Genomic DNA, 14,874 nt, shown 5'->3' on the forward strand with positions numbered 1-14,874 from the left:
CTGTGGTCTCCAGCCGCCGTTGAGACTACAGCTCCCATCATTCCTCACAGCTCGCTACCTTATCCGGGGCCGATGGGAGTTGGAGTCCAGCATCATCTTGAAATCCTCTCTCCCCACCCCCCACCCCCACCCCCCGTTCTAAAAGTACTGCCCGGAAAGGGCTCCTTTTTAAAATAACGGCGGTCATTTCCCCCGGACTGACTCTGAAGGGAAGAGACGCGAGCCCTGCCCTCCCGAGGAGTGAAAGGGAGGCGAGCTCATTGGGCCGCCTCTCTCCCCCTCAGGCCGGCTTTTTCGTGTGGGCGAGACTAGGCCGCGCAACTGTGTGGGCGGGTGGGCGGTCCTCGGTTTCCAAGGGAACCGGCTGGAAGCCGCGAGCGAGCGATCGCGCGCGCGCGCCCGGGGCTCCTTCCGCTAACCGCCGCTGTTGTCGTCGCTGCGGCTTCTGCCGCCGCCGCCGCCGCCGCCATGTTGATGCTGGGCCGCGGGCTGGACGCCAGGTAACGGCTCTGCGGAGAGGCAGAGGGGCGGGCGGGAGTGGAGACAAACTCCCCTCCGCCTTGGTTGTTGGCCGCAAAGCGAGGGATCTTCGCAGACCGGGGTCGGGGGGAGGCGCAGCGAACAAGGATGCTCGCCTTGGGGTGAACGGGAGGACGCGCGATGGCCGCGCCCTCCCCATAATTGGGGGTTTCGGGAAGGGGGTAGGTTTGGCTGACTTGGGGGTCCCCCCACCACACCCATCCACTCACAGTGGGCCCCCGGGTTTGCATCCTAACAAGCAAGTAGCCCGCCCCTTTCACTTCCATCCCCGAGTGTGGCTCGGCCCCTTGGGGAAAGGCACTCTGCACGCGCTCAGGAACCCTATGCGTATTTTAGCTCGGCGCTCAAATCCTTGGGTGCGCGTATTTGGAAAGCTTGGAGGAGAAACGAAGCCCGGCCCCAGTCTCAAGCGCCCCGTCTCTAGAATCACCCACCCCACCCCAACTTCGCTGTCGTTGCGCCTGCTTCAAAATCGCCCTCGGGAGATGTAATGACTCATTCTTTTCTCCATTCCACACACACGTTTTAAGATACTATGGAATATGTTACAGGTGGGTAGCCGTGCTGGTCTGCCATAGTCGAAACAAAATAGAAAATTCTTTCCAGTAGCACCTTAGAGACCAGCTGAGTTTGTTCTTCGAAGTGTGCATGCACACGAAAGCTCATACCAAGAACAAACTCAGCTGGTCTCTAAGGTGCTACTGGAAAGAATTTTCTATTTTGTTTCGACTATGGAATATGTAATCCTTCTGGGTTTTAGAAAATGAGCTATACTATTTTTGCAATGCAGCTCTAATATGTATTTGAAAGGTTTGTGCCTGTAGCCAGGGGGGCAGCTTCTCCCCATTAAGTAAAACAATAGATATACTGTACGTACTTAACTTGGTTCTGCCCCCCTCCCAAACAAAAATCCTGGCTACGCCCATGGAAACTTTTTTTAACCCATCTTTCAGGACACACGGCCCTCATCTGGTACCACCTGAAGATACATTTGCAAAGTACACACACACCAGCAGCAGCATGATTTAGCAAATGCAGGCTTGAATAAATGTGTTTTCATATATTAATAGCTAGCATTGAAAAGAGCATACACCACTTGGTGGGATGCGGGGAGGCAGTTCCAAAGGTGTGGGGCCACCACTGAGAAAACTGCCCCTAGTATTCACCAGCGTAACAGCTCTTGCTGGCATTCAGGTTTTTGAACACTGTAATACTTGGGCATGTTCATACAGGTAACTGAAGACATGCCCTAAATATATTGTACATCACTGAACTCCCAGGAACGTTTTTATTACTTCCAGCAGATAATCAGAAGTGGCATTTGGGGAATCCCAGGAGCTGGGGAATCTTGGAACACTTATACAGTATTCCTATACTGTATGCTGTTCAAACTTGATAGAGGGGGCAGTATACTTGAGAAAGCTACAGAAGATTAACAGCAGCAATAGCTCAGTTAATTAATCTCAGGTTCGTGGGTCTGAGCCCCACATTGGGGGAAAAGATTCCATCATTGCAGGGGGCCGAACTAGATGACCCTTATGGTCACTTCCAACTCTAGAATTCTATGAATTAATGATATTCACCCTACACACTTACCAATAGAGCGGATTGTTTTTTCTTCTCTTCAAATGAACTGAGATCAAAATAATTGTTGTAGTATTACCAGAGTTGTTTAGGCTGTTGTCAATGTTCCCTGACCATAATGCTTTAACTTCTTTGTCTAGGGACAACCAGACTCGTCAAGTACGAGAATCTGTGTCAAAAGTGGAAAAACATTTTGGTGAATTGTGCCAAATATTTGCAGCATATGTGCGAAAAACTGCCAGACTGCGAGACAAAGCAGATCTTCTAGTAAATGAGATTCATGCTTATGCAGCGACAGAAACACCAAGTTTAAGGAATGGATTGAAAAACTTTGCAAATGAGTTTTCCAAACTTCAAGATTATCGCCATGCAGAGGTATACAATACACTTCATGGTGGAAAGTTTGTATTTTAAATGATAAGCTATTACTTTTATTTGCACACATGACTTTATGCACTCAAGAATAAGAGGTTGGATCCAGAGTATGTTAGTTGTGCTAAGGCCCTATGAGACAAGTTAGTCTTAACTTTTTCACATTGATTTCAGGGGGATTCGAGGGCATCTTTTCTTGCTCTGATGCAGCCCAAAGAAATCACAGAATCCACTGATCAGCTAACAATATACAGTAAATACTGGGGAATTAGCAGCAGTACTACCTCATGCAAATGACCGTGGCCATTTTTGAAACTGTAGCTGCAATGTACTCATGACCACCTTGAATCTATTTTCATGAATTGTGGTATATAAGTATTTTAAATAAAATAAAACTCCTGCCATGATCGTAAAGAACTTTGGGGGGAAAGTGGGCAGTCAGGTGTAGGCTCAAAAACGGGTTCTGCATACTAAGCTGATACTGCTCCTCTTTTCTTCCTGTTGCTGCTTCCTTCCTCCTCCCACCCCCACCCCCGTTACACCACTGTTCTTCCATCTTGCCATTTTAAGATGATTATTCTGTTATTATGTGCTCTTTCATGAACTCTGGCCTGTGTTCAACACTGTTGAGATGAGTGCACACCCTGCACATTTCCCCCTTAAAGAATGATACAGTTGCTAGTTGGGTTCTTAGGCTTAGAAAGGCAAAGACAGATTGCAAAGCTGACATGACTTGGAAATTTTTCCAGCAATCAAAAGAATAAATGTTAGTATCTTGCATAGATCCAATGCTGCTCTCATGACAGCTGTTTCTTCCTGTTTTATTTTTGATCATCGTAATTTATAAGGTGCTTAAAACACTCCTAAGCAAAAGAGCAAAAAAAAAAAAAAAACGCCTGCCTTATTGGCTTCAAATCTAATAAACACAAAAAGAAGAGACAAGCGTTCAGATAGCATATGTCAAATCATGATTTCACATAATAGCCACTGTGGTAGAAGATCCAAATTGCAGCTAGTCTACATGAAGGTGGATGGAGACATCCTTGCTGCCTTGCATTTCTCAAAATGGTCATGTTTTATAGTTACACAAATCACCATGGCATTTTCTGCTTTCCCCCCTTGTATCATCCAGTAAACCTTTCCTTGCAGAAATACCCCATGTTTTTTTTTGGGGGGGGGACTCATTTAGAAACTTAAATAAAATTGCATAACTAAATCTTCAAATGATGGGGCAAATTTCACCAGATGGTTCTGAAAGTTAATGACACATTTATTTACCTGTGTTTACTTTGGTCCTGCTTTATTACTGTAAATGGGAATGAGGGGGACAGTATTAAATGTTTTCTTTCCTACTATGCTTATTTTCTTCAATATTTCAAAAAGATAACTGTAGTGAGTGTTTTGAGAGATGTCATTTGTATTTCAATTTATTCTTTCAGTAAAAGGCAGATAATTAATCAACTATTTTAAAGTAAAAATGCAGATGTAATTTTTGAGATACCAAAACCAAAATTGAATTTTCTTACTGCAGGACTGTAGTATGTTTTTCCTCTTCCTTAGTTGTGTGTTGGAATTTCCTCAATACCAGTTTTAAGACTGATAGTCAAAATTTAAAGTTAAAATAATACTTCATTGCTCCTCTTTACAGGTAGAAAGACTTGAAGCAAAAGTTGTTGAACCTCTGAAATGTTATGGGACCATCATAAAACTTAAGAGAGTAGGTGATGGATTTTGTTTTCCATTGCATGTTTATTTTCTTTTCAAGGAAGGTAAATAACTAAGCAAGTCCAACTGATGCTTCTGATCTCATAAATTAGTATTTCAGTAATCAATTGTTGGTAAATTCAGCAAGAAAATGTCATATCAATAATTAAACTTTACATACCTGAACATAATGCCAGAACCTAAGGTCATCCAATGAAGTAGAATTACGACAATGTCATGGAGGATATGGTTGTCAATATGCCTCTGAATATTGATTGGAAACCACAGCAGGAAAAGGCTGTTCTGTTGACCTCATGTCATGCTTTTAGGACAGCACAAGAATGATGTGGATCAGTTAGTAATCTAGCAACCACATTCTGAACTAATGCAGTTTCAGAATCCTATTCAAAATGCAGCACCAGAGACAACCCTTGCACTTATGAGACTGAAATTCAGAATACACACAGGTCCTGCTATCTGCATGCTCTTTATACCAAAATTCACTTATCCACACTTAAAAGAAATATGCCCAAACCTTGCTATATGCTTGGCAGATTCACTTATCTGAACAGCAGCTAGCTTCCTTACTTCCTTGTATTTGGGGGTTTGCTACTCAGCAGTTCCCATTTTCAGGCAGAAACCATGGAGAGAGGGAGGGGGAATGAGATCAGACAAATCAAAGAGCAAGAAAAAGCAGATAAATTAGGGAGCAAGAGTACAAATCAGTTTTTTTTTGCTTTGTATCTCTTTTTCTAATTGGCTGCAGCAATTTCAGGAAGAAACCATGGAGACATGGGAAAGAGCACACAAATCCCTCATTAGAAGTGTATCCATAGGAAATATTGAAAAGCTATAGGCCTAGAAGGGGGAAATTACCACTTATTTAGGATTGCCTCCCATGCATTTAAGATGACATTTTATGGAAAGATAGTGCAAATATTGCCATTAAGAATGGGGAAAAATGGGAGTTCTGTTTTCAGCCTTTCGTTGCCTATTATAAGAAGAATCAAGTTTTTTTCTTGTTTTCTTTTACTTTATTGTCTTTTATTTGGCAGTTGCATATATTCTGTGTATATTGAACTTTGTCATGTAATATCTGATTAAGATTGTCTTGTATTAATCCTAGTATTTCATGGGTACCCACAGCATTTCTTGAAGATTAGAGAAACTTTTCTTTAGAAAAAATCCCTCTCTGATTATTTTTGTTATATATTCATTTATATCCTGCCTTACTACCCAACAGGGGCACAAGACGGCTTATAGATAAAATAGGAATAGCTAAAAACAAAAAATCATTTAAAAACCAATATTAATAGAATCAAAACTATTTATGTAATCTAGTAGCATACAGATAATTACAATAAAAGCACAGCACCAGCCCTGTCATTAAAAGCAGTTTCCAGTTCATAATCCTGTCTCGATTACAGTGGTACCTCTGGTTAAGTACTTAATTCGTTCCGGAGGTCCATTCTTAACCTGAAACTGTTCTTAACCTGAAGCACCACTTTAGCAAATGGGATCTCCCACTGCCGCTGCGCCGCCAGAGCACAATTTCTGTTCTTATCCTGAGGCACAGTTCTTAACCTGAAGCGTTATTTCTGGGTTAGCGGAGTCTGTAACCTGAAGTGTATGTAACCCAAGGTACCACTGTAGTAACTTCCAAGACAAAGTGAATGGTTAGTGTGGTAAAACTGCTTTGACTTGAAGGCTAGTTATCAGGAACTCAAATGAACAGAAATCCTTTCTGTAAAATCTTTAGACTTTGAGTGTGTCCATATATGTGATTTCAGGAGGATCTCAAAGCAACTTTATCAGCAAAGAATCGAGAAGCGAAACAGCTCTCTCAGCTTGAAAAGACACGTCAACGAAATCCATCAGACCGGCACATTATTGTATCCTTTGCAAACAAGTGTTTAGCAGCTTTCAAATATACACTTTACTAGATGACTGTTGCAAAATTTATGTGTGTGTGAGATATGCCTCTCCAGTGCAATTTCTTCCACCTAGTGTGTCCCTAAAGCAGTGGTTTGCAACCAGTGTGCCTTGAATAATGGTCAGGGGTGCGGCAGGCAACACTGGACTCTGTCCCTCTTTCCTTTCCTCCTCCTTCTGATGCCCTCACACCTCTGCTTCCTAAAGGCTTGCACAGCTGTTTGTTGCAGTGGCCCTGGCTACAAGCTCCCCAAGCGAATAGTGTCTCTGGGGCTGGCCAGGGGTGCTGGTCGCCAGGAGCTGAGGCAGCCTTGGAGTAAGCAAGGGAGCTGAGCCAGCCAGTTCGTCAGTCCTTTCTGTTAGGAATGGACAGACAAGTGGGAGACTGGGCAGGCTGGCTCTGGCCTTTCTTGTGCTTGCTGTGTGCATAGCCTGCCTGGGAGCTGAGTGACTGGTGCTGAATGGGAGCCCTTCTGCCATGCAGGCCCAGCAGCATCCACTGCTGCCTCCTAAGGTAAGGTGCTGGTCTCATGTTCACCTTTGACCAGTCTCCGTTGGGCCACTAAGATTGGGGGCATCCTTTTCCCAGGCCCTCGTGAGGCAGTTGTCTTTGGGGCAAGGGCATGCAGCTTAAGAGACCGGGGTGGCAGCACTGACTGCCCAGAGGGCTTCCAATAAGAGGGGACAGGAGAGGAGGCTGAGGGAGCATCCCACAAGGGTGTTGGAAAAAGGGTGAGGCTGCCAGCTCTGCAGGCAAGGGGTGACATAACTGGGCTCCTGGGCCCCACAAGGGAACCACAGAAAGAATGTAGTTGGTCAAGGGAGCCGTGGACTCAAAAAGGTTGAAAACCTCTGCCCTAAAGTATTCTGGCTGATTGATAGCAACATCAACAGATAACATTGTTTAAAAGGAGTTGTCTATCAATGAAGCTCCTGAGAGGAAAATAATATTTCTTAGCTCCCTGTTTTGTTATAGGTTCTAGATTTTCTTTTTTTAAATCCATCAGAAATTCATTTGAATGCCTAAGAGACACTGGGAACCAACTGACCTATTTGTATATAAATAGGCTTTTATGTCTGTAGAATAGTAGTGTTTCCATAACTTAAAATACTTCGTTTACTGCAAACTTCAGTCACAGGTAGGTCTTCTTTTTTGGATGAAATATCAGATTAAATTCTACAATTGATAATTATGTTTCATCAGTTATTTTTATATCAGCATCTCAGCTGTACAAGTTACTTTATCTTTTTTACAATCATTATGGTGAAGCCAATAAACAGCAGATGTCATCAGCTGCTCTAAGGCTCTGTTTAACAGATCATGTTCTTTTCTGGTAAAACAGCAGCTTGAAAAAGTAGATGAAGTATAATGTAATGTTTATTACATTGTTCTATTGCTTAAAAAATCACGCATGTAGTGGTCAGCTTGTTTTGGCTTCAAAAAAATTCTTAGGGAAAGGCAAAAATGCTAGAAATTCAATTATAAGAGTCTTCCTTTCTAGTCAGAGCTGTCAACCTTCCTTTTTTTGCATTGGGAAACGGCACTGGAATAAGGGAATTTCCCGCAAAAAAGGGAAAGTTGACAGCTATGTTTCTGGTGCAGGAGACAGTAGTGTAGCAAAGGTCTTTGAGACAGTACCAGGGTGAAGTGCCCTGAAATTCAGCTCTGACTCGGTTAGGTGCTTTTTAAAGTTGTTCATTCATTCAACAGAAACCTTTACCATTACTTTGATCGCTATAGCATTTTCCACACTATTGCCTTACATAGAGGGCAGACTTCAGTTGGTGTTATTCCACTGATGAAAGACATCCATCAGAAGGGGAGGGAATAAATTTCTGGAGATTTCTCCTTCCCCATCTTGTCCCACAAAATCTCCTTCAGACTCCAAGCCTTTGGAGATTTGCAGGGGCTGTAAAGAGAAATGATTTCAAACTGCTTAACTGTTCCAGTTGTTGGGTGCCTTCCATCAGCACAGTAACCCCAAATTTTATTCCACCCAGAGTTTATGATCTTAAAGCAATTAAAAAAAGAAAAATCCTTTATTGGTATTAGCGGCATTTTTGCATGTGAGCCATAAGGCCAGTTATTTTCCAAACCGTGGAAATGGTAATGGTAGCTGTGATGCAGTGTAACACATATGTTTTGGAAGTCTGAACTGGCAGTTACTGGCCAGTAAAGAGATCTTTGATAACTCAAAACTGTGAAAAGGGCGAGTTTCCAGTTAGGGATCATTAGGAAAGGGTTTGAAAATAAAACTGCTAATATCAGATGACATTAAACAAATATATGGTGCAACTGCACTTACAGTGGTGCCCCGCTAGACGAAAATAATTCGTTCTGCGAAAATTTTCGTCTAGCGGGTTTTTCGTCTTGCGGAGCGGGAATGACAGCCGCGCTCCGCAAAACGAAAAAAAAAAAGACGAATTTTTTTCGTCTTGCGAGGCAGCCCCATAGACTTTTTCGTCTAGCGGGGCAGCCTTCCGCTAGACGAATGCCTTCGTCTAGCGAGTTTTTCGTCTAGCGAGGCATTCGTCTAGCGGGGTACCACTGTTTATAGTTCTGGTTACTTTGGTCTGATCCAGGGGAGCTCTTCTTATGAAATACAGTGGTACACAGATTAATAGCTTTGTTCTGAGAGCTACCACTATAGTGGTTCATATTTGCAGGGCATGCTAAATAATAGCGCCTGTTCAAAATTATAGGAATAACATCTATTTATCATTTCTGTTTAAAGGCTGAAAGTGAATTACAAAGAGCTTCATTGGATGCCACGCGGACAAGTCGGTACTTGGAAGAAACCATTGACAACTTTGAAAAACAAAAAATAAGAGATATTAAGGTGTGTGAGTGAGTGTATCTAATATAAATCAACAACCTAAAAAATGGCTCAGGGAAAGAGCCATTTAGACCATCTATTTAATATTCCTTCACCATTTATTTTAACAAACATTAATCTGCTATTGGGGACCAACAGGTCCCCTTGTCCTAGCTAGAAATAGATACAATTATAATTTCAAAATGACTTCAATTTCACATAATAAAATTTACTTTATATCTCATTTTAAAGTTTTCATTGGTATATCAATAAAGCACAAAATCTATTGTGGTACATCAGACCCCATGTTGTTCCCTAAAAAAAAATGTAGAGCATTATTTCTTTTGTGATGCAACTGGAACAAAGCTATAAACCACCAAATAGACAACCCTTGTGCTATCAGGAAGCACTAGAGAAGAAAGCAGTACAAAAAAGAAGCCCAAAAATGCCTAGATGAAATGTTTGGTCATAGTATATAACAGAAGGAATATAGCATATCCTAAGGAGCAGGTTTGGTTTTGTATGTGCTTGCACACGGAGGAATGTACAGACAAAATAAACTAAACAGAAAATCCACTCCACTGCTCCTGTGGTATACTTACAAAAAATGGAATTACAGTACAAGCAAAATACTAACTTTTTTTAACTACCCAATTTTGAGACATTGCTGGGGATAGAATGGACTCGTTTAGCTTAGGCCTTTGGCAGATTTATTTTCCCAGTCATTTCAATAGGGATAAATTGAGACCTGATTGCTTAGTTTCAGAAATGGAAATGATGGTGAAACATCACAGGACAACTGACCCCATAACTGTGGAGAACTATGAAGTAGCTCATATTGGCTAATTTTTAACTTAAGAAATATTTTGAGCAGCTGCTGGAATTCACAGGAACCCCAGTGTGGTACCAGTTTGCCCCAGTTTGTGGGTAAAATGAGGTGTCAGCTTGTACTAGAATGCTAAAGGAAAGTCTAAAAACTGTAATTGAGGATATTTAGATAATACATGTTGCAATGTAGTATCACAGCCCACTCACAGCTAGTTTCTACTTGTTATAAAAATAGGTAAAGCTGTTTCAGTCTTGTGCAGAACTTTAAAAATCGAGGGGCCAGAGCAGTGGACTTCTCATTTAGTTAAGAATTTGGTCAGGTTCCTAGCACTAACATGTTGTTTATTAATTGTAAGGAACAAGTAACTTTGTGGGTGATTAAACAGAAAAGTAATTCTTACCATGCAGCAGCTCCCTGAACAACAGAAGTGAAAGTGCAGTTGGGTTCAGGTAGGAAATGCTAAAACAGTGAAGGCTTCTAGCCAGAATGGCAAGGGGTGGGGTGAGGTAAAAGTATCTAGGGAAAGACCAAGTACTTGGCTGTATGCAGAATTGAGCTGGGGCTTCATTGACCTCATATAGGCCAATACAAGAAAAGCCTCAGCCTATGAGAGGCTGCCATTACAACTGCAAAGGGCTGCTATGTAATGATCCATATTCTTTTTATACAGTATAGAGTTTAATCAGGCTACCAGTCTTCATACAGTGACAACCCAGTTAGTCTGCCTTTATTATAAATATAGAGCAGTTACTGTAACACTTTCTCCCTTCATTTGTTTTTAGAATATCTTTTCAGAATTTGTAACAATTGAAATGCTATTCCATGGGAAAGCCTTAGAAATTTACACTGCTGCCTACCAAACTATACAAAATATTGATGAGAATGAAGACCTAGAGGTAAGAAACATGATGAACTTCTAATGTAGTGCTTTGCAGGGTTGTTGTTGTTGTTGGGTTTTTTTTAAGTTAACAGCCCAGACAGAAATATTCCCTACACAATATTTAATGTTAATTGAGGCTTATCTTTGGACCAGTTTACCTACGAGCACCTTACCCAATATGCACCCATTTGACCCCTTAGATCAGTGGAATTGGCACATAGTGTGGCAGCACCTACACTTTGGAACTCCCTGCCTATTGAGATCAAGCAAGCGCCTTCACTGTACTCTTTTGGGCGCCTGCCAAAAACATTCCTATTTAGGCAAGCTTACCTAGATACTTAAAAAGTTTTAATGTGTTTTAGTATTTTAACTTTTTAATGTTTTAACGTAGGATTGTAAATTTTTCTTGATTTCATGGTTTTACCTTTCGTAAACCGCTTTGAGGGTTGTTTTTTACAATCAAGCAGTGTATAACTTTCAATAAATAAAAATAAAATATGTAGTCGTCGTGCCACTGGCAACTCTTCAGTGAACTTCAGATAACTGAAAATCCTTAATGTATTCAGCCATGATGAACAAAATGAAGCCTGTGCTAGTGCTAGTCTCAAGATTTAAGAGGAATTTTAGATCTTAACTTATTAAGGTGGAATATTTCTAAAGATTTCTTAAGGGAAATCTCACATGCCAGCCCCTGTAGTGATCAGCTGCAAGGCTTGGTCTATTCTCCCTTAGGCTACCATTTCACTTCATGGTAAGGCATAGTTCAAAAAAGAAAGAAAGAAATGAAGACAAGTTTGGAGCCGTAGAGACAAACCACCATTTAGCTGCATTTTATCCCTGCAACCTTGCCTCAGACATCCACTCCAGCAAGTTAGGTAGAATTACTAGAATTTATGCCAGTATCTGTTGGCCATAAGGCAGTAGCACACCTGTTTTCTAGTTGGAATGTATGCTAGAAAAATCCTGTGGGCTCTATATAGCAGGGCAGGCTAACCATTTTTTGGCTCCAAGCTGCATTCATCCTTGGCCAACCCTCTGGAAGCTGCATGCGAGTTTGGCCTCGTCACACTCTTGCAGATACACACAGCCACTAATTCATGCAGATGAGGTGAGGAGAGGGCTTATTGCCCCCTTTGCTCATCAAATGATTGATCGGATGACTGAGGAGTAATCTGCATCCCCATTAGGGCACTAGGCACCATCCACTGCCTCCCACATGCTGAATCTTTTTCCTTTTTTTAATAAATAAAAATTGCTGTCGCCACAATCAGTATCTTGCTGAGGACAGAAAAAAATTATTGTCTGCCGGATCAGGCCTCTGCTCTAGGCACCTGTGCTGCACCTTACCTAGTTCTTGTGGAGCTTTATAATTGGACAAACTGAAGCTTAACAGGACTGGCCAGTGTCCCATATGAACCATGTACACTCTTAGACAACACACTTCAGAATCATTTGCAAGGTGCTGAGGCTGTGGGGCAGACATGCAGTGCGTTTCCATGGGTATCAAACTGATAGGGGAATGGTTCACAGCAGGTAGATTTTAAAACCTCTGGTCTCCTGTGTATTCTGAACACCAACATTTATTTAACAGATGTTTCGGAGTTCGCTTTATCAAACAGAACATCAGTCTCGTTTGGATATTGTCCGTGCAAATTCAGAGTCTCCCCTCCAGAGGACTGCTTCATCCAAATCTTGTCCTGGAATAGTTCAGGTTGGTTAGAAAGCTTCAATGCTTTCCTTAGCTACATCCCATGAAATATTATGAAATTAATGAATTAAATTACCTCACTTTGTGATTTCCATCAACATCTTCTCTGGCCCTTTCTCCTCAAGAGTAAGAAGACCTTCCTTCCCTCCTGAACTTTTGTCACTGTGCTACTTTTATTCACTATGCAAACAATTCCTGGTGCTGACATTTGTTGAACCAAAGGTCTATGTTACTGCTACAAAGCAGGGCAGGCAAAGGAGGACCAGCAACTTTTGACACCACCCACTCACCTCTCACACCACCTTCCCAAAGGCCAGTTGTCTCGCTTACCCAGCTTTGGGAAAGCAGCAAATATGAAGCTCGCTCCCACCCCACACATGCGTGCCAAGGCAGTGTGCGGCCTGCAGGGTCTGTATCAAATTACTCTTGCTGTCCACTTGGTATGAAAGTTGGCCCGCCCTCGGTTAGACTTTTACAGGAAAGCTCACCTGCATGTTATTCCACACCTACTGGATCACCTGCCAACCACACACCCATACTGCAGTGTTTTTCAACCACTGTTCCGCGGCACACTAGTGTGCCGCGAGATGTTGCCTGGTGTGCCGTGGGAAAAATTGAAAAGTAATTATAAAATACTTTCTTTGAGTTTATTTGATTCCTATTCAAGAGAATTACTTTATATATAGTCAATATAGGCACAGAGTTAATTTTTAAAAAAATTTCTAATGGTGGTGTGCCTCGTGATTTTTTTCATGAAACAAGTGTGCCTTTGCCCAAAAAAGGTTGAAAAACACTGCCATACTGTATACAAAAATATTTTTTTAAAAAAACAAGATACTGAATATATATTTTAAATGCAGATTAACTTCATTCAAGGCTAATGCTTTTTTTGGTTACAATTTTAAAAATTCTTATTTGTCATATTCTATGTAGCAGATTTCAAGAAATCCATTGAAAAAGGAGGAGGAAGATGAAGAGTATGACAATGAGGATGACTATGAAGATTAGCATCAAAACCACCAAGGAAGAGAGCACCTTTGAGACTAGAAAGCATTTCCCTGCAAAGTGATATTTTTCATTGTTGATGCTCGGTGATGGACACAATTAAGACTATTCATTTAAACTACAGTAAAGAAAGAACTGATCAGTTACCTGACAATTATGATTTTTTAATGGTATGAAATTCAGTGGTCCGCTAAAAGTAGATTTCAGCAATATGAAAATAAAGTTGTGTCAGTAAATTGTGTTTGAAGGGATTCAGAGTTTCATAATTATGAAAGACCTGGATAGCTCAGTTGGTTACAGCATGGTGCTCATAATGCTGAAGCTGCAGGTTCTTATCCCCATATGGGAAATCTGCATATTCCTGCACTGCCGGGGGTTGGACTAGATGATCCTCAGGGTTCCTTTCAACTCTACAATTCTATGATTCTATTTCAGAATACATTTTGACTTTTCATAAACAACCTTCATAGCAAACATAGCCCCAATCCCTAGCAACCAAGTTAATCTTCCTTTTCCCAATGTATGCCAAAGCATGGAAGCAAATTAAGCAGCTGGTGAAAATAGACAGCACTGCTTTTCATAAAAGTGTCACAAAACATTCCAAAATTTTCATTCTCCGACTTACCATATTCATGGAGTGTTAAATTGGGTGGCTAGCATACAGGTTTGGTTTTTGTGCCTATTCTTACTTGAGGTCTTTCCTAACATCCTGCCCCTCAATCTTTAACTTACCGGTAGTTACAGCTGCATCAGTGCAGATGACGGAATAAAATCTGCATCAATGTAGCAGTTAAGCTGCTTCAGTATGTGTGAAAGAATACCTTCAGTATTACAGAACTTCTAATTTACATTTAATTTTATTTTCCTTGTGATTCCCAAAAGGGATACAAAATGGAAGGCAGCTGATATTTGGGGTGTTTTATTTTCTTTTTATTTCAGATGTGAGGAACCTTGGCCTTCCAAATGTTGCTTCTACTGGCTATGCTTGCTAGGGCTGGTGGGAACTGCAGTTCAGCAATGTCTCAAAGGCCAAAGTTTCCCCCCACCTGCCAATTTTTCTTCATACCAGCATTTCTACATTAACTTTTTATTACCAGTATTATAAAGTCTAGTCTTTCTGCATGAATTTCAGTTTTGTCATTGACTTTAAATGCAACTATATTATGGCACTATCTAAGCCATTGGGAATAATTACAATAAATAAATACTTGTATTTTTCACAAAATAGCATTTTTTTCCTCTGTCAGTAATTCTTTAACTGTGGCCTGCAGAACAGAGATGGACTTGGAATGATATGATTAAGAGGGTAAAGCTGGAAGACTTTTCTAAAGGTGCCATATGTAAAACTCGCCTGTAAAGGAACCATAGTGAACATGGAAAAGCAAGTGCAAAGCCCTAACACTGATCTCTTGCTTTACAACCATCTCTGTCATATGCAGGACAACAACCAGCAATACTCACCTCTCACTCATTGGTAGCGTACTATGGTTATGTAGTGTTCTAC

General features: G+C 41.2%; 1 protein-coding gene across 3 annotated transcripts; it reads left to right on the plus strand.

Moving 5' to 3' along the window:
• Window positions 1-380: 380 nt before the first annotated feature.
• CIBAR1 (CBY1 interacting BAR domain containing 1) lies at window positions 381-13,512 on the plus strand. 3 transcript variants are annotated; one of them, XM_033155561.1, is made up of 9 exons: window positions 381-500; window positions 2,265-2,499; window positions 4,145-4,213; window positions 5,991-6,092; window positions 7,266-7,271; window positions 8,868-8,972; window positions 10,560-10,673; window positions 12,249-12,368; window positions 13,299-13,512. In XM_033155561.1, exons 1-9 carry the CDS (start codon window positions 469-471, stop codon window positions 13,371-13,373), a joined length of 858 nt encoding a protein of 285 aa, XP_033011452.1. In that variant the 5' UTR covers window positions 381-468; the 3' UTR covers window positions 13,374-13,512. The 3 variants fall into 3 exon arrangements, with proteins under 3 accessions (XP_033011452.1, XP_033011453.1, XP_033011454.1); XM_033155562.1 differs by having other exon boundaries at window positions 13,302-13,512; XM_033155563.1 differs by lacking the exon at window positions 12,249-12,368.
• Window positions 13,513-14,874: the final 1,362 nt, after the last annotated feature.

Source organism: Lacerta agilis, chromosome 7 (assembly GCF_009819535.1).
Source record: "Lacerta agilis isolate rLacAgi1 chromosome 7, rLacAgi1.pri, whole genome shotgun sequence".
NCBI classification, from domain to species: Eukaryota; Metazoa; Chordata; class Lepidosauria; order Squamata; family Lacertidae; genus Lacerta; species Lacerta agilis.

Coding starts and splice junctions, on each gene's coding strand:
- CIBAR1 (XM_033155561.1), top strand. CDS start 469: ATGTTGATGCTGGGCCGCGGGCTGGACGCCAG. Junction 4,214..5,990: donor CCATCATAAAACTTAAGAGA/GTAGGTGATGGA, acceptor ATGTGATTTCAG/GAGGATCTCAAAGCAACTTT. Junction 8,973..10,559: donor AAAAAATAAGAGATATTAAG/GTGTGTGAGTGA, acceptor ATTTGTTTTTAG/AATATCTTTTCAGAATTTGT.